This window comes from Thermobia domestica, chromosome 4 (genome assembly GCF_964235325.1).
Source record: "Thermobia domestica chromosome 4, izTheDome1.hap1.1, whole genome shotgun sequence".
Classification (NCBI taxonomy): Eukaryota; Metazoa; Arthropoda; class Insecta; order Zygentoma; family Lepismatidae; genus Thermobia; species Thermobia domestica.
The window spans coordinates 327,482,783-327,503,734 of NC_137457.1; the positions used below are offsets into that span (position 1 = coordinate 327,482,783).

The window sequence follows — 20,952 nt, forward strand, 5'->3', positions numbered from 1 at the left end:
CTTATTGGTTTGCAACTCTCAGTACGGAGAAGTTCCAGCCTTCATTGTTTATGCTGGCGACAGGGAGAACGGCTAAGCTTTTGTAATACCGGCAACATCCAACTGGTTGAGAAACCGCACGTGGCTGCTAATAACAATTTGACAGTTTTACTGCTAATAAGGAAACTTGGTTTAGCTTTGGAAACAACTATATTTCTTTTATTCTTTTTTTTTTTTCACATTCTAATTTTGTAGTTCTTGTATAGTATCGTCTACTTCTTGTTAATGAGCTACAAGTGTTTCCCTCGGAGCAAAAGATGTTTTGAGAAATGGTTGACCTCTACCACTTGCGGTTTCAATAGAACTTTCAACAAGAAACTCGATTCCTAAGTTTTGACTGTCCACATCCTGGCCAAAATAGATAATGATCAACTGAGCAGTTCTTGTCTCCCGGATGAACGGACAGATATATAAAGGACTTTGATAAATTAAGCTCCCTAATAAGTAGAACAAATTCTAGTATTTTGAGGCCTAAAACTGTCTCCACGTTTCCACCTTACTGTCCTGAACACAAAGACAACAAAATCCTTTCGGAATCGATGAAAAGTAATGTTTCTATTGCAACTTCTGATGTATTCACAAGTTACAACAATACACCCACAGAACTTTTCATTTACTAGACACCTACTCAGTCATTCAGTATTAAGAAAGAAAGAAAGAAACAAACAAACAAACAAACAAAGAAACAAAGAAAGAAAGAAACAAAGAAAGAAAGAAAGAAAGAAAGAAAGAAGCACCCAGAACAAAATATTACGAATGTGGGCATTCTAGAGGCCTTGGGGAAAATGGTCTGACAGCAATATGCTTGTACGCACAGCGAATGTTCTAAGTATTGTATGTAATTTGTGACAGTCTGCAGCTGGTAAGACGTGCATGCTGATGCGGAATCATTTCAGGGTGGGCTAAGAGATGATGTGATCGAATAGTAAAACGGAGCCACTGTCTTCGGGTATGAACAAAGGAAGTGGGGCAGTTCGTTGGCGCGTACAAACTCACGGTCAGTACTATCCATGTAGAGTAGAGGACGTCTGGCAGAAACCAATCCTCTCGGAGCAACAGTGGCAGGAAAACCATCATGTCGAGCGCTACCGTAGACGTCTGGGGAGATCAGTGATCTCTAAAGGGTTCCAAACCCGGTAGGAATTGATGCAGGAGTACAATGCCGGACCCAATCGACGATTCTCTGAGCGAACCCTGCGACAAGAACTGCATTGTGTAGGTATATTTAGTTGCATTGCCAGGGTACGCTCCAGACTGACTGCCATACGTAAGAAAAATTATCTGTCGTGGTCCAGGGAATACCGACCGTAGATCAGTGGCGACGCATTCCCGCGTCAGGTGATCCTGATTCTGTCTCTATTCCAATGATGGCAGTTTCAGGATGATGCGGCGGACAGGAGAAGCCTAGAAAGTTAAGAAGGGGTGATAGTGTCACGTTGTGGGGATGTATTTTGAATGCTGGTGTGGGTCCCTTGATAAAGGTGCCCAATCACATGATCGCTGTGGATTATGTGTCCATTCTAAATAATGAGGTGTCATTTGTTTAGTTTCAGCGAGATGGTCACATCACAGAGTCTCAGTATCAAAACGACAACTGGACCGTTCACCGAGCCAGGATAGTGCAGAGATGGTTTCCTGAACATGAGGTGGACATCCATCTCACCTGGCTCGCAGATCCGCCTGATCTCAACGTTATCGAAAAAATTTGGGACATGTTGGAAAGGGTCGTGAAGAAGAAACATCAACATACACCATGCTGGCCGCTCTGAGGGACCAGTTATACTAGGAATAAGCCAAATTCGACTTGAACGTCGCCCTCTGTCACATTGACAGCATGCCATACAAAATCAAAGCTGTAATTCACACCCGTGGAGATGTAACGCCTTATTGACACAGTTCACAACCTAATCATAAAATTAAAGTCTAACTCAAACTGTTCTTTCCAACAAACACATGTTTCTCATCTTCTTGTGAAAGGGACATGTAGAAACCAAAATTTTAGTTTTGATTAATCTTTTATCTATCTATCTATTAAAATGCTACAATAGCAACAAAAGTGCCTGAGCTTCAACTTATAACTTTGGTTTTCAAACTCTGATTTACGGTTATTTGTGACTTCACGTTTAATAAAGACAAATATTTTAAAGTATTTGTACTTTAAATAAATTATTTAAACAGACCCGTTTTTCATAAAGTTTATTAATTTTTTTAAATTATTCTTCAAAGCCATTGTATTTTAATAACCCTTTTCCAAAATCAATACAAATGAATTGTGCTGCCATCTTGGGAGTTCTTTTAAACTATACGTTTGTGGCCAATCCTTTCGACAATGAGATCTCGGAAACTACAGGCTCTAGAAAGATGACGTTTTCACTGATCGATTGCAAATTTTGCGTAGATTGTCCAGTTCTAATTGAATATTTAAAAAACATGGCCATTATTTCTTTATTATATTTTTACGGGTACGCTGGGTGTTGAAATTAAAAACAAAAACTAAAGTATAATATCCTACGCATTATACATTCCAACACCATATAGTTGTATATAGGCGTTATATATGTCTCAGGCGTTTGTTTCATGGCCAAATAATAATGAAAAAGGAAGCATAACCATTTCTCCCGTCTAAGATGAATCTTTATTTTAGGAGTGTTTTGCCCAATGAACACCATATATCACTAACATTATAATTAATTGTATATGTAATGTATTTGCTTATTACATACTGCATATAAGAAGAAAGAAAACACTGCTTATACATGAATTAAAAACTCCAACCAGAAGTAGGCTCAAATCTTGCAAACGGTGCTAGATTTGAGAAAAAATAATCGAAAAAATCTCCCCCTTATGATAGCTACCCCTTGCCGATTTTTTTATCAAGACGTCTTTCACTTGTGTCTGTAAAGGGACATGTACAGATGTTGCGAGGAATGAGAAGGAGATTTATGCTCATATGCGAATAATGCGCTGTGTAGAGAGTGCAGGTTCAGCTAGTATATATATATATGATCGAAAATGACCGATATCATCGAACTCTTCAGTAATAGTCAGAAGTAAAAAAATGAAATCTTTGAGTTTTACGTCCCACGGTTATGCCGGTTAGGCTAAAGGAGACGGTGATGATGAGTAATGAATGAAATGGTGGAATGAAGAAAGTGGGAGGAAACGGGAGAAATCCGAGAAAACCCACGCACACGGTGTTTGTCCACCACAAAGTTCACTTGGCAGAGGCTGGGATCGAACCCGGGACTCCAAGCACCAGAGGTGAAAGTCAGAAGTAACTGACTAACATAATGTATTACTAATTTTTCTTATTTTAACCCAGCGAAGCGGATAATTAACGGTAGTTATAAGTAATCTTCTTTATTTAACAAAAGGCTAGAGTCTAACTTAAACCACAGCGGAGCAAAAATATGGTCTGGAACGAGTTAATGATATGGGCCTAAAAATTGGTTACAGTCGGACGATGAGGTGAATGTCAGTATGAAGAAGATGCTGAAATAATAAGTTATTAAAACTGAAACCAAAACACAATTTAGATGAGCTCATGCATAAAGTGATGTCTCCTCCAATGGCTGCAATGGAGGAGACACAACGGTAAAATTTACAATTTTATCGTTTCAACCTAAGGGAAGAAAAATTCATAATGCCTAATTTCTTGTATATAAGAAGTGGGACATTACTAACTTTTATTTGTTGGTATACAGCAATGAAATTGTAAATTTTAGCTATGTTACTTCCCTCAAAAGCCGCTACTGGAGTCTTCTGTGTACTGTAACTTACACTGAGCTGATCAGTTTATGTTTTAACAATGTGTTCATTGCGCAATATCACATGAGTAGTCCTTGCACTTCATTTCTAAAGCAATTTTGAAAGATTAAAAAACAACAACAAAAAGTTACTTACCTCCACATTTTTCCATCATGAAATACTACACAGTCAAATGCTGGTCCTAAGTCCGTGTATTTCTTTTCTAACATATTTAATATCTCCAACTGAGCTTCTAAATCCTCTTTCTGCAGCTTCTCTCTTCCTGTTGGTTGAGGGTGTTTGCTTTCGAATTCCTACAAAATAATAAATATCACTTATACTCTAATACCTGAGCTAATACAACGAACACACCCAGGGAAGTACTCTATTCCTTAGCGACTCAGCGTTTTACTGCAAACAAAGCTTGAATCTAACAGTTGTGTTCGAAAACTTCAACGAAGAGTAGTGATTGAAGCTTTTGTTTCGCAATCTACAGGGTGTTTCCAAACAACACCGACAATGTTCGGGAGGTGATTCCTGACACCAAGATAAGACAAAATGCTTCTTACGGCCGAAAGCTGCCGTATACATAAAAAAAAAAAAAAAAAAAAAAAAAAAAAATGCACTTTAAAGGTCCACAGTTCCAAAACTATGGGACCTACCGTAATCGGGTGAAACCTTCACTTATGAACTAGTATGTGCCCTGTCCAAAAATACATGTTTCAGAATCCTAAGGTACTCACAACAATTTTTATAGGGGAAGTTTGGCTAGGGTCATGTAATTTGAAGAACCAACCACCAACTATCTTTATAGAAATTGTTGCGGAAGTACATCAGGATTCTGAAACATGGATATCTGAATACGGCACATACTAGTTCCTCAGTGAAGTCTTGATCCAACTACTGTTAAGTCCCATAATTTTGGACCTATGGACCTTTAATTTATTATTATTATTATTATTATTATTATTATTATTATTGTTAATGTTTCTTGCAGCTTATAACTCCGACAAGAGTCATTTGTGCACCCAGGTTGGACTATACTTTTTATCCTATCTGGGTGTCAGGAATCACCTCCCAAACGTCGCCTGTGTTGATTTGAAACACCCTATATAAGTCCCGTGTTCAAGCACTGTGGCAGGCCATCTTGCGATTTTTTTTCCTAGATGCACGAGGCGAACGATCGTATAGTACTTTAAAATATAAACTCTGATTTACAGTTTTCCTAAATATTATTATTATTGTACAATTTACCAGACTAGTACAACTCTGATAATCAATGCCCTCAGTTCAATCGGAACATCACTTAAAAGAAATAATACAGGGCAGAAACTTAATTTAATTAAAAATCTTTATTTAAGCAATATACGGTACTTTGTGGCGCCAGTACCGTAGTCTACTGATTACCATATATTGTATATTTTGATAAACAAGAATTAACCTTTTTAGGATTTCTAATTTTTGAGAAATCTTAGACTTTCAGTCAAAGAACTACTGCTTTCTTACTATTTATCGTAGGATCACAGTTCACAGCCCGTTCTTTTTACAATAGAGCATCCTTTCCAACGATACCATTTGCTTGTGCGTATTATACCCCAAAAATGGGAAAAATCAGGGAAAACTGGTAGTTTTTTCGAAAAAAAAGGGTTTTTTCAAAATTTTTGCGCCCCTCCGGCCAGGGCTTGGGCCTACGTAGGGATCTGATTTTTTTTTTTTTTTTAATACGTAGTTATGTACACAATGTGTGTGCAAAATTTCAATCTAGTATCTTGAAAACAAAAGGCAGAAAAATTTTTGAAAGTGAGCCATATATATATATATAATAAAAATTCCCTACGTCATTACTATTTAACCTAGAGTCACGGTTCAAACGCCATTTTCTTCAGTATAACGAGTCCTTTGCAACGGTGCTACTCACATGTCCGTATCATACACCTGAACCAGAAAATTTAGGAAAAACCGGAAATTTTTCTGGAAAAATCACCCTTCGGAATAGTTGTGCCCTTCAGGCCCAGGCCGGGATTCACACAGGAATAAAATAAAATAAAGGAAATACTCAAAGGTGCACATAATCCATATGCAAAATTTCAATCTGATACCCTGAAAACTAAAAGAGTGAAAAATTTTTGAAATTTGCCTTAAGAAAAAAAAAGTCACGCCCCACTGAACACCGCCAAGTTGATCATCCCGTTCCAAAACGCATCTGGAGTGTTCTTTGGTCCATGCTCAGCTTGACCAATAAAAAAAAAAAAAAAAAAAAAAAAAAAATGGCTTAAATACCTGTTGTAGAACGTAAATAAGCGGTCAAAGACAACATTACTCTATGGTAGCAAAAGTTATCATAACTCCTTAAAGGGTTAAAGTGTAAAACTTAATCTTAATTCTGGGTTATACAGAGTGAGGCAAATAAAAGTGGCCCGGAGAACAGAGTCGCAGGGTACAAAGAAACACGGCAAAGGAAAGGAAATAGTTCGCTAACCTGCTTATAGCAGACGTTGAAAATGACCACCATTCGTCTTTTGAATGACCACATGAATGAAAATGACAGTTGTGTTCGGACACGTTTCGGAATGTTTTTTGCCTTGTTGAAAACAGATCCTGTCTCGCGCTATTTTCTGACTAATGGTTGCATTGCACTCTTTGCTGGCACTTTGACACCATGAAATTCATGAGCAAATAACTGACCACACTCTTTCCACGAATTTGTTTTCACGTAACGTTCCACAACGAACACACCCTGTGCTGCACTGTGAATATCATCTTCACCTGTGCACTGCTCAACTGGCACTCCCACAGCCTGCACTAAGATTTGAACGGGTGGTGTGAGTACACGTGGTGTGGTTTCATGCATATGTTCACGTCCAATCGTGTACACTCCTCCGGGCCACTTTTATTCCCTGTATCTCCTTAACCATTTTGCTAGTCATAATGAAAAGCTCACTGGTATCATCTTAATATTAACGTACAGCATCAATCTTTAGATTTACAAAAATAATAATAATAATAATAATAATAATAATAAGTCTCTCGATATCTATGCATGAGGATTTACCCTCAATCTCATCATTTTGTTCAAATCGACATGATATGTTTTATCTGTAGACTTTTTTCTCTGTTAAACGCTCAATAATATTGTATAATCTATAACATAGTAGCATAAAATACAAATGTTTCTATTGTCAATCTGTTATTACCTGCAGCCTCCGAGTGCATTCTGCAACACAAGCCTTGTGTTGAGGATCCCAGAGCTTCTCCTTCCGTTCCTTCTCTATCCTCTCCTTCAGTTTACTCGGATACAGGTCAAAAGCATTCTTCAATCCTATGTGATACTTCCCACTTGGATTCTTCCATGACGCTGGGATCTACGATAAAAAAAAAAAAAAAAAAAAAAAAAAAAAAAAAAAAAAAACATGAGAAACAAATTAAAATAGCTGCCTCTATAAAATCACTTGCCTATCTAGTGTGTATCGTCAGATGTCTGTATTCACAAATTAAATACAACTTTCTTACAAGGCTGTCTATATTCTTTGTTATAAATTAACTAGAAATGTTACAGTTTCGGAAGTATATCACTTCCTTCTTCAGACTACTACTCCAACTGAAATCATAAATAAGGTAATGTACGAAAGTACGAAAGAGAGAAAAAACAAAGAAAGAAAGAGTAAAGAGAAAGAAAGAAAGCACGAAATAAAGGGGGAGAGAGAAAGGGAAGATACTTAGAGAAAGAAAGAAAAAGAAGAAATGAAAAAAAGAACGAAAGAAAGAAAAATGAAAGAAAAAGAAATCACGAGAAAAAGAAAGCAAGAGAGAGAGAGAGAGAAAGAAAGAACGAAGGAAAGAAAACACGAACGGAAGAAAAAGAAAGAACGAAAGAAAGTATGAGAAAAAGCACGAAAGAAAAAGAACGAAAATGAACAAGAATAAGCACAAAAGAAAGAGAAAGGAAGGACGAATGTAAAAAGAAAACAAACATGCACGAAGGAAAGAAAAGCATGAAAAAAGAATGAAAACATGAAAAAAAGAAAGAACGAAAGAAAGCACGAACGAAAAAAAAAGCACGAAAGAAAGAAGGAGTAAACCGATGATAGAGCAAGATTTATTTTGTGACTAAATTGACTTTTTTTTAAAAAAAATAATTTGCTCTGTGTATTTATATTACATACAGACAGAAATAAGTTTGTTTCGTCTTGGTGTGGTTATGCAACACCGAGATTATGCTGTGGAAAGGATCAATAAGCTTAACGTGGAATCCAAACCACTTCTCGGCTTACATCCGAGAGAAATTGTCCTCCTCTTGGACTTGGAACAGCAGAATGAAAGTTCCACTCACTTCAATACAACACCAATAGTATATTCGTTTATTCGGAAATCAGGAAAGTCTCGTTTCATTATGAAGTTGGATGCTCCGGTCAGTAAATTTCTTAAATCGGGAAACTCCCAACTAAGCCACTGGGAAAATCCTGCTATTACTTTAAATATATTTCGTTATTCCTTTGGATGTAAAATTTTACAGTCAACGTCTCATAATCAGTACGCTAAAACTGAGGTATTAAATTACAAATTTAGTACGTACATATCATTCAATAAAATTAAAATGAAAGTCCAATCCAAGCCAATGTTGGAAGCTACGTAGGTAGTCGATAAATTTTGCCAATTTCTATCAATATATTTAAGCAACCGTGACTTCTTTATAAAACGATAGGCATTCAGGCAAGCAGAAATATAAAATTTGGTTTCGTTTCGTATGTTTAGGCTTAATATCCTCATGTAATACCGAGGATACCAAGGAGAAGACTTTCGCTTCACGTGACATCCGAACCGCTACTTGGTTTACACTTGAAAGAAAGGTTGTGGTTCGGCCAAGAATCGAACACAGAACGCCTTGATTAAAAGGTGAAAAGAAGATAAAACAAATGCAGATGGTTCGATATGTGGAAACGTCACCATGCAGTTTGCACGATTTAAAACTTTTGTTCTTTTATATATATATATATATATATATATATATATATTTGGTTTAAACCAATTGATTAAAAAAAAAAAAAAAACAGCCCGTTTAAACCAAGCTTTACACCATCTTGGTTTAAACCAGGCAACCCTGCTCAAAGGCAAACTGAACTGGTTGGCAAAAGGACAGCACGAAATTAACCAACGCTGGCTGCTGTTAAATTTCAAATTACTCCTAACAAGTGATTTGTTAAGAAGCATTTCTTCTTTTTTACCTTAAGTTTTCTTCCAGAAAGTCCAGTAATTTCTCCATCCTTAGCTTCCACAACTTTTGACGTGTCAACGTCGCCTGCACCACTGCAGTCAATGCGTTCTATGATTTTAGGCTTTCCATCGCTTGTTTCCTTTAAAGAAAGAAAAAACACATTAGTAAGAGTAGTAAACCAAATACATTAAATACAGAATTACTAGCTTCATAATAAAACTGATATTATTATGCCTGAACATTTATCGAGTGACATAATTTGACGAACTCTATTGTTCACTTCATGTCACGGTGTAAAACAAAAAAATCTTACACCAACAAGCTCAGATATCTAACAAGCCAATATTAAATGCACAGATCTTCATAAACTAAAGTACAGTATTATCAGTGCCCAACAAGGAAATTACAATACTAGACAGTAAATGCTCATCGTTGTTCGTTGTATATTTCTTATTTTATTTTATTATATTTATTTTTGCGTGTGTGTGTTCCTGTTTTTGAAAGTTAGTTATGTATTTTCTTACTAGACAGTGATTATACTTTGCTTTCTTTCTTTCTTGTGAGGACAATTTCAGTCTATTTCATATTGATATATTAGACATATGAGTTGTTCATTAAGTTCTTTCAACGTACATAATATCAGGTAAGGGGAACAGCAGAAGTCTTGATTTATTAAACTAATGATAACGGGCCAGACATTTTATTTCTATTACAGACTTGGTAACTTAGGAGATATATAGGAGGAGCAGTCAAAATGTTCACGAAATTTTGATGTAGCTCTTTATTACCACCGTATAAGTCCATATTTATTTAATTGCCTTTACAGGAGGCATCTTCAGAACACACACACTTGTTTCAGCGATCCTGAGATTGCTAGAAGCACCGGTTAAAGTCCTCTTTTGTTATCTTCCGAAGTTCAGGCGTCGCATAGTTTTGATCTCTTTTACGATGGCGAAACGTAGTAATAAGAGTTTATATATATAATGATCGAAGCCGAGAAGTAACATTTTTAGCTTTGGGAAGAGCCAAACATCCGATGGTGCTAAAATGTCTTTAAGGCTATCAAAGTCTCTGAAGCAGATTTTCCCCAATTTACGCAGGAATTTGATGTTTGGGCGTTCCTCGATCTGTGAAGTTGCGTGTACTCATCACTACACACTTCTCCGTTCAGCTACAGTACTCGTATACACTGCCTGTTATGACGGATTCACTCTTGTCAAATTCATAATTAGACAGCCTAAAAACTATAGTGTACAAGATTCGTTGTGATTGCGTCACAAATGCCAGAAGTACAACAACATTCTACCTCTCGTGTATTTTTCCTACTTCTTAAGTAGAGCCAAAACAAGTGAAATACCTCAGAAGTTCCCGGCGTGAAAGCTGTGGAGCACAGCCTCTGTTACCAGGCTACTTGTCGACCAAATTTCGTTCACATTCGGACAGTATTTGCCGACAAAAAATAAAGTATCATATACACACATATATACTTATATATAAGGGCAAGTCAAAATAATGGACCGGATTTCAGAAATTCACTCTGTGAAATGTAATGAGCATATGTTATTGTCAGACATGTCCTAAGAAAGGTAATCTGTCAAGGTTTTCTTCAAACATAACATGCCACACATCAAGCCGATATTATATCTCCTGCCAAACCTTTCATAGCATATTGTTGTCAACAGCAAACCAGTCAATTTTCGTTTTTTACAGATGCAGCCCCAATCTCTGAAATGTTCAAACCACTTACGAATGGCCTTCCCCATAGGTAGATCTCTCCGATATTTGGTACGGAAATGCTGTTGCACACTAATCATAGAACTTTTTACATGATAATCAAGCACACAGAAAGATTTCTGTTCTTCAGTCAACGTCATTTTCCTTAATTGCTCGCTGCTGACTCTTAGCGGTAGAAAGTGGAAACACTAAACTTTGAAAGTTAACCTTTCGAAGCGCGGGACAGGACGTTTGGGCGCGGACGTTTCGGCGCTGCCGTTTGGCCGCGAGGTACATAGTAAAAATCACAATTTACGACATATAAAGTAAGCTAGGCACTGAAAACTAAGCGCGAATCAAGATACATATATACATTTCCTACACTTCTATCTTTATCTCACCTCATTTATCTGTCTATTTTCTATCTCTATCTTATTTATTCATCTATAATTAAATAGTTTAATGCGTTTGTGGCATTTCTTGCCTAACCTCGTCATGGATTGATTTTTCGCTTGTTCACGATTCTTGTACTTCTGATCTAATGTTGATTTAATTTTTGTATTATATAAGAAAGCTAGGAAATGAAGGAATCAGACGAACTGTTAATAATTTTCTTAATGTTAATTAAATCATATTGATTTAATTTTTATTTTTTTTTAAAAAAAATAATAATTACATATTTATGAATATTAAAATTTGTTTTCTTTCGTATTACGTTTGTCAAACTCTTCTCTTCCTTAAGTCCAATAAAGAACTACCATTAAAAGATTTCCGCGCCCTCGAATTGAGAGAAGTGGCCCCGCTAGCGTAGTCGCTAACACTCTCGCCTTCGGTGCGAGCAGTCCCGGGTTCGATTCCCGGTGGGGGCACTCGGTCGAAAAAGTGTAACGCGCTCTTTCTGGCCAGCCACCCTGAATGAGGTTTTCCTCATTCATACCAGACAAATGCCGGGGTGGTACCTAATTTATAGGTCCCAGGCCGCTTCCTTCCTTCCCCAATCCTTTCTTCCTTCCCTTTCCCCGGATAGTGTGCTCCCTCAAACGTGACGGGCTAAATGGCCTTAGATGCCGAGAGCCCAGAAATCTAAAAATCCTAAATCCTAATCAAGTTGAGGGAAAGATATTTCGCATACAGGGTGTCTAAGACATATTTCGCATGCATTAAAGAAAGTGGCGAAGGGAAAAAAAAGAACGATTTCAAAGTGAAAAATAATAGTTAAGTGTACATGTATTGGTCATTTAGCCACTAGAAATGTGTTTGACATTCACACTTATTGCATAATTACAGTAGAAGGCCTGCTTTAAGTTTCTTAATGGAATAGGCTCTCTATGTATGTAATGCAATCATATCTAGTCTGGTCTACTTACCTTTGGCTTGAAAAGTTGTCAAATAAAAAGCACACGTAACTCTGGTTGAAACTTAACCCGTAAGTACTATGGACCGTCTCTCAGACCGCAGCGACTTTTTGTATCATTATATTTTCTACACACCTGCCACTACAGCTGGATCTTCGCGTCTACCTTTCTGTCTAGCAAATAGTTACATATTGTTAAGTTTGTGTTATAGTTGATCCCCTGTGCGCGGCGCTGGAGGTGTCGCGCGGTCTCACAGACATACTATAGTAGTTACGTGAGTGTTTTACAGTTTAGCAGACTTGCGTTATCTGAAAATTATTAGCAGGTTGTGTCTTACCGTGTGGCTCGTCTGGCACCACACATGAAATAATAAGCCAGAGACTGGAAAACCTAAAATAATTATATCTTATAACAGAACTAAAGGCGGAGTGGTTACTCTAGAGTAGAAATGTACAAATTACACGTCAAGTCGTTGAACAAGACGATGGCCATTGACAATTTTCTTTATGCTGCGTATGCTGGATGTTGCGTATAATGTCATTGCGTATGTTTTGTATCAAATCTACGCTAAGTCTGCAGTGACGACAAGACTTGATTTCATGAAAATGTTAGCAAAGGACTTCTTAGGCATTACATGGAAAGTAGTTTGTTCATCGGACATCTGTCACAAAGGCTGAGTTTTTCAATCAATAGCATACTACAGATTGAAAGTGAGCTTTCCGCCATCCCGCACGAGTGAGGAGTTCGAGAAGATGAAATAGTGGCCTTCTGTCCACTGCGCCCCAAGCGGAAAGCAAGATATTCGTGTCAGCGGTATGCGGTGCAAATGTGCTTTCATTGCAACAAAAAGTTCCGAGTGTCCCCCAAAGAAAGTGCATGAAGTCAGAAAAGTTAGTACAGTGCTTTCTTTACCGGTAAAATACATTTTTGTTTACTTTCGCCATGATATAAAAACGAAAAATTAGTTTTATTCATTACCTTTTCACTAAAAGAATATAACAATACTTTCTCCTAGGTTTGAAAAAGCAACAATTTCAAGTTTTTTTCCGCTTTTACTGTATTTTTTATTCTCTGTGCATCTACAAGAACAATATATTTTGGATTAGTGTTATTTTGACTATATAGAAACAAAGAAATTAATTGAATATTTCAACAATTAAAATTTTAGAATAACAATAAAAGCATTGTTGCAACTTTTGACTGCGTTTTCTTTCTCATTGTTTTAAAAATATACAACTTTTTTATATAAATTACTGTGTTTTATTTTTCTATAAACAACTAAAATAGGCAGGACAGCGTTTTTAAAAATATTTAATAAAACTACTTTTCAGAAAATGTGAAACAACAATGCGCTCTAACAGACCGCTCCATAGTAGTTATGTGATTATTTTCGTCCATAGTACTACTTAAGGGTTAAATTTACAAAATTTAATTTTAATTCAGTTTTTAGAATTTCGAAATTCCAGTATTTCTAGTATGCAAAACAAAATCCGGTATAATTCAAGGACTTCCACTACAGTAGACACCTTGTGATATCTTGATTCGAACTTAGTACTCAGCGCCTAACATAATGACTTTTTAATTTAACTCGCACCCAAACGGTGGGGTCCAAACGTCACGTACCGTTCGAAGAGCATGTCTTACAATAACATATGTTTACTTGGATTTCACAGAATAAATTTCTGAAATCTGGTCCATCATTTTGATTTGTCCTATATATATTACACGAGGCCTGGCTAAAAAATAACGGGACTATGGGACTATCAGTAGTATACGTTAACAAGTGGGGAGCTCATGCGCGCACAGCAACCGTGAATCTTCGAGAAGAGAATGATATAAATGAGTTGCCGCTTTCAGTCGAGTTTAGTCTGTGAGCAGCGATTGAAGAGAGAAGTGTGCAATCGTGTTCCAGGAAGAATAGCAAATGTGAAAATGCATTAACTTGAAATGTCTTGTGAAATTAACGAAATAATCAACTCAGTGTATGAAATTGTTCCAGCATGTGTACGGTAATAATACGATGTCACGTACGCGAGTGTTTGAGCGGCAAAAACGTTTCAGCAAAGGACGCGGGAACGTTGATGATGATGAAAGACCGAGTCGTCCTGTCACAGAAACAGCAGATGAAACCGTGGCAGAAAAGATCGCAGGCTCACCATTCGAACCATACCAGACAGGATGAGCATCGATAAAAATCGAACCGACTATTCGCCTCAGGATTTTATTTTGAAAACATTTCAGTCTGCATTCTTTCCTTAGAGTAAGCAACCATGTTTCGCAAGCATATACCACAACAGGCATGATTACCGTTTTCTATATTTAAGTTTTAAATTCCTTGTCGGAATTAGCAAAGACAAAAAGATTTTGAACTAAATACTAACATGGATTCCCTGTTTTTAGTCGACATTTAATTTCTTCGTGGATATGGTTTCGATCTTGTTAATAATGATGATATTTCAGGAAAATTCCAAAATGAAATTTCGTGACTTTTTCGTGACCTGTTCTTTACCAAACCATAAAATTTTGTAACATTCTCAAGAGCGAATTTGAGTGCGAATTAGGTTGAATTTTCATACATGCAATAGAAGTGTGCTTTGCTTGCGATTTGGTAGCGCCTAAAGCCGACCGTTGACATTTTTGGCGGTGAATTTTGACGTTTAATAGAAGAAAGTTTTCCAGTCTGCAGTTATATTTGTACAGATGGAAAAAAAAAAAAAAAAAGAAAGAAAAATTCGTGACCTAAAGGCTAAATTTCTTGACTTTCATGATCGTTTTCTGATTTCGTGACTTTCGTCACCGATAGACACCCTGCATTTGAAAGTATCTACTTTGTCGAAAGTATTATTTGATATTTTGATGCATCCATAATTTGCAGCTTTAAGATCCGATAAATAAAAATCAAATGTAATGATATTTGATTGCTAACTTATCCTACACTCCTTCACCAATATTAATGACTTTTGGTACATGACAGTCCTAGTCTAAGTTAGGTTTTTAGTGCATTTTAGGCAGGGGGAAGAGGAAGGGAATGACAAAAGAAATCGAGAACGCCTGACTTTGGAATACAATTCGTAGATGTCGAGGTCACTGATATGATAGTGGGCAAGTCGTTCTTTTAGGCAATACATTCATTATTTCGATTCTTTCGGTTCAGTTCGTTTCTTTTTCTTTTTGTCTTTTTTTTAAGAATTTGTTCCAGTAGGATTGATCAGAGTGACATTATTGCAGAGAAGAGAGATCACGTGTTTTTCTGTCAGCTTGTTTGTACTGAGCAGTAATGAAAATGAAATGAAATCTTCGCGTTCAACGTGCCACGTTTATGGCTGTTAGGCTAAAGAAGACTATGATTAAAGCAAGTCAATGATGATGGAAGAATTGGTGGAATGAGAAAGTGGGAGTACTCTGAGAAAACCCACGAGCACGATGTTGTCCACCACAAATTTATTTGGCTGGGGATCGAACCAGAGACCCATGCACCAGAGGTAACCGCTGCACCACTGAGCCACCGTGCCCCACACCTTTAATAATCGTTGGCTGGGCGGTGTGTGATGAGAATGAAACCTGGCGTGCAGTTAAATGCCGTGTTTGACATTTGAAGAATATTTTAATGGCTAATATTATATTCGATCAGTTATTTTCCGAGGAATGTCTCTAATTTAAGTTCGACACATGGTTCTGTAAGCATGATTTTGCAGTTCGCTTATTACGTATGGAAAAGGAAATGTTGTAGTGATGCCAGTGCTAGGGAAAAATACGTAAAATTTATGAGGCATGCAGCTGAATTGTATTCATCTATATAATATTATTGGTATAGTTGGTCTTGGGAGGCGGGCTTGCAACCCCCTCAAATTATTAAAAATTCATGTATTAATTCACTTTCTTCTGGCACAAGAGTGCCGATATAATTTGTGTTTTTATGATTTTTTTTTTTTTTTTTTTTGAACTTCCTGGAATTCGAGAATATGGCGGTTCCTGGTGTAATATTTTTTATTATTTTAAACATTGAATATTTGAAGCGTTGATTAATTTGAGACTATTCTAAGAGTGAAATCTTTTGTTCATCAAAAAAAAAAAAAATGTTTAAAATAATCACTGATAGAATGGCAGCTGGGACCACCATGATTCCTAACCCGATTCCGTTTCGGAGGAACTGGTTTTTCGGAACATTGAGGGAACTGTTGCGAGGAATGAGTTCCTTTGTAGTCGGAATCGGAATCATTGAACGAATCAAAAATGAATGAATACCTAAAAGAAAATTTGTCAAATAGTCATACCCACGATGCCGTTTAAGCGCAAATTCATCTTCCACTGGCATGTTCGGTGAGAAGGGAGAGAGATAAAAATAATGGGAAAAGATCGATATTAGTGTCCAATCCATAGTTTTCGGGATCGCTGACATAAATAATGATATTCCCGATGCCGTTTACATCCAAATTCAACCACCATCAGAACGAGGGAATTACACAAAAATAATCGATATCAGCGTCCAATCTATAGCTTATGGAATCACTGATACAAATAGTAAAACTCGCGATGATTTTAAAGTTCAAATTTATCCTCATGAGTATTCTAAGGGGTAAAAGGCTTAGCTGATTTCCATAAACTTGTTCTCTCCATGCAAGAACGGTCATTTCAGCTGATGTTCAAATAATTGTGAAGCACTGAAGCAAGTATTATCTTGAATACTAAATTCTAACCTTTAAATCTACTAGGAATAAAAGTACATTTAGTATCTACCAATTACGTAACTTAACGCTACGCTATGCTACTGATGATCTTCAAACCGAAATTATTTACGCCTTACGTCAATTTCCGCGTACGACTGGTTATCGAACGTAAGAAAAATATCCTTGCACTAAACATAATACACTAGCTTGCATCTTGAAAATACATATTACACTGAAAAGTATTAATTAAAATATATAAATATTATTCAAATAGGTATACAAGAAAAAACCAATAGAAATAAACTAATCTGTCACAAACACATTTACATCACATACCCTTAAATTTACTTTATATACAAACATAATAAATGCTTTAAAATGCTATAAGCACATTTTTACTCTTATTTGTCTCAAGAAAATGAACCTTCCACTCATCTACACAAAAACATGCATGTCAAAAATTTGTTACCTGAAGTCCTGGGGCACCGGGATCGACGCCAGAGTCAAAAATTGCTATTACAATTCCTCTTCCATCATATTCTGGATATTTATTCAGAAATGATGTTACCCCAGTTTCTCTCTTTGGTAAAAGTCCCCAGACTGGAAATTCTGTTTCCACTACTTCTGCCATGTTAGGCCTTCCCTGTCGCATTGCTAAGTAATTGACCTCTTTCTTCCCAAAGTTTGTAAAATTCCTACTCATGTTTATCGAAATTATTTTACATGGTAGTATTTTACATATTGAAAGATAAACAAGATAAGAAAGAAATATGAACGAATAAATAATATAGGCAATTCGGGAGTACCCCTAAATATATATCTCCTGCTATCCCACTTTACGGGAGTATACTCATATTCACGAAATATAAATTTCTAATAGCAGGAAACGCACTGTTACTGCCACTTGATAATGTTTCACAGGAGTTGCATTAATGGGCGCAGATTCACTCTAGAAGGGTTTAGTATAAAATGCGAACCACTTGCACTAGGTGACCACCAGTGGCGTATTTAGGGAGAGGGCTTCCGGGCTTAAGCCCCCTTCCTCGATATCTTACTTACTATAGTAAAGTATATGAAATATCTTGCAGAATTGTTACATTTTCAGGCAAAGCCCCCCCCCCCCGAAAGTAAGCAAAGCCCCCTCCGAAACAAAATCGTAAATACGCCACTGGACGAGTGCAATCTAACCGAGTAAGGGCAGGAGCGCAGCAAGGGGCCCTAGCGGCAGGGAAAGAGTGGGTCCATAGCGAGCAGGCACGTCAGTGATGGTAGATATTACTGCATATAATAATACAATTAACTTACATTCCAATTGCATTTTCACCAATTCTTTGTTCTTTCCTTTGAACCTTTCACTACACGTCTTTCTTTTATTTCACGTCTTACTTTACCTCAATACCATGTTAATCCGTGAACTAATTCATTTCTCATTTTTAATTTCATATGCCTGTTGCCTGTTACATTAAGCGTGATCACATTTGGAGTGGGTTCAAACCCGGCCTAAGGGAAGTTTTTTATTTATTTATTTATTTTTTTTACAATTTTCATAACACTTTTTTAATTAAAATAAGATGAAAATAGTAGTAGTAGGATTATGAGGAGGAGGAACGGGTTAGAAGCTCCTCAGAGCTCGTTTTGTTCCACCTTGACCCCCCTGATATAAATGTGACCAATTTAAAACAGCTGACTAGGGTAGAGCGCGAAAGAAGTTACTTCTGGAAGTATTACTCTCCCGAACGGGTCGTCTCACTGGAACTAGTTCGATACTTTTTGGACACCTTTCGGATACTTGGATCATTATATCGCGACTGATAACACTGTATATTATGATTTCCTTGTTTAACAGTGCGTTCTTCTGTAGGCCTAGCTACAAGTGCAGATTTTGTATTATTCTTCAGCATTTTACGCATGCTACAGCGTAGAGCATCAAGAGGAGGAGCACCACAGAAATTTTCCATACACGAATTTAGGGGGAGCACATCGGATAAGTGCTAGAGTGCTTACCTCTACTGTGTAGGGTTCCTGGTTCGATCCCAAACCAAGTTTGTGATTAACATCGTGTCCGTGACCTTTCTCGAGGTACTCCCGTTTCCTCCAACATCATCATTCTTCCAATTATTCCATAATTATTCACTTGAATTAATCATCCGTCTCCCTTATTCTAAAAAGTGTATGCGTAGGACGTTAAACTGAAATATTTCATTTACATTTTTCCATAGCCGGATTTACTATGGACCATGGGCCATATTGTTAAATAGTGCAAGTTGTACAGATGAACCAGGATCCGCAAAAAAGTTACATATAGATATAAAAAGTTACATATAGATATAAAAAGTTACATATAGATATAAAAAGTTACATATAGATATAAAAAGGTTAGAGTATTGCAAAACTTTCTCACAATATTTTGGGAATAGATTCCTCATATGAAAATGAGAAAAAAGTTCATGTGTACACTCATGTCCAAAATGATTGTCGCATATCTAAAACTGTGTTCTTGTAAGAATATATTTTGATAATGATTTTGCAGGGTACTTTTAATACTGATACTATGTGCATAATCCGGAAATGTATAGACCCTATTTGTGGTAAATTTCATAGGAAAAAATTATAAACACGAAAATTAGAATGAATAAAAACAAAATGTTGCTAAATGGGAAAAAAAAGTTTTATTTTCGTTTCATTGTTCTCATTTAGTGCTCTTTTGACATGAAATTTGTCACATACATGCCCTTGTCGATCATAAACATACTAACATTATAAGAAATATCGGGGGAATTCGTTATCAAATTATATTCATGCAAAAGAATATTTATAGACATGCGATAATAATTTTGGACATGAGTGTACTTATGGTCGGAAGCAGGGCCGCCCACAGGGAGGATGTATGGCGCAGGCTGCGCCATTGAGAAAAACTTTGGGGGGGATTTTACTCTACTTTCGAACTAGCAATTTTACTGTCGGAATTACATTAAAACACGATTTTGAGAAGCTAATTTTCAAAAACTTTTCGGCGTGAACCCCCGTACCCGCTGCTTCGATACTCGATGAATGAAGTACTGCGCAAGTAGCCGTATGAAAGGAAAGGTTGGTTCGTTTTAAGAGAGAAGGGCCGCCCACAGGAGGGATAAATGGCGCAAGTTGTGCCATCGAGAAAAAAATTGGGGGGAATAAAAAAATTGGGAAAGAATTTTACTCTAATGTCGCATAAGTAATTTTGCTGTCGTCAGAATATCATTGGAACACGATGCGATTTTTTTTTTTAAATCTCAAGAATGAATCCCCCTACCCCCTGCTTAGAAACTCTATGAATGAAGTACCGCGCAAGTTGCTATATGAAAGGATGGGCTGGTCGGTTTATCGCTTTGTGTAGGAAATTTACGCATTTTCTGCTGGGAGCATTTATTTATTTCTTATTTATACCATGTACTACACTTAATAAGTAATGCTGTTCAATTGCTACATGATGTATAATAAATGAATTAATGATAATATTTTGTATAGTTTTCTGTTTGTGCGATTACATTTTCCAGGGCCTGAGGTAAACTTGAAACCAGCTCAAAAGTGGCATCACTTTGGGGGGAGTGCGCCATCAGCTTTGGGGGGGATGGGCCCCCCTGGTCGGAAGTGCATAGTTTCGTAGTTATAGGGTGCCGAAAAGGTGAAAAAATGAATTTTAAAGGTCCATAGTTCCACTATTATAGGACTGATCCTAATAGGGTCAAGACATCACTGAGGAACTAGTATGTGAACTATCCAAATATCTATCTTTCAGAACCTCCGGTACTTCCTCAATCATTTTTAGAGAGGCTGTTTGGGAGTACTTGATCATTCTCTATCTGCCTCTCTAAGAACTTGGTGTGCAAGTCCTGGAGCATTCCTAAACATGGATATTTGGATAGTTCACATACCAGTTCCTCAGTGATGACTTGATCCGACTATGATAGGTTCCATTGTAGTGGAGCTATAGAATTTTAAAGTTCACTTATTGCACGCTTTTGTCACCCTATAACTCCGAAACTATCCACTTTTGAGCATAGGTCCATATGAACTATTTTTTTTTTAAATTTTTATTTTGATGTCAGGAATCTCTTCCCAAAATATTCTGACACATTTTTTGCAACAACTTGTATAAAGGGATGGGCCTGGGGTCTAGGACCCCCTGAAATCTCTCACCTTGGAATCAGATTCACCAACCTCCGTTAAATATCTATGTAAC

The 20,952-nt window shown here is 36.9% G+C and overlaps 1 protein-coding gene across 1 annotated transcript in view; it reads right to left on the bottom strand.

Annotated features, from left to right (window-relative positions):
- The window catches only part of TppII (Tripeptidyl-peptidase II), a 92,276-nt gene extending 74,760 nt beyond the window's left edge, over positions 1–17,516 (bottom strand). Inside the window, exons 1-4 of the mRNA XM_081756820.1 lie at positions 17,203–17,516; positions 9,009–9,137; positions 6,981–7,148; positions 3,943–4,100 (exon numbers count right to left, since the gene is read on the bottom strand). Coding sequence (XP_081612946.1) covers positions 3,943–4,100; positions 6,981–7,148; positions 9,009–9,137; positions 17,203–17,436 — 689 coding nt within the window. The 5' untranslated portion in view covers positions 17,437–17,516. The remainder of the gene's footprint in view (positions 1–3,942; positions 4,101–6,980; positions 7,149–9,008; positions 9,138–17,202) is intronic.
- Between the last annotated feature and the right edge of the window lie 3,436 nt (positions 17,517–20,952).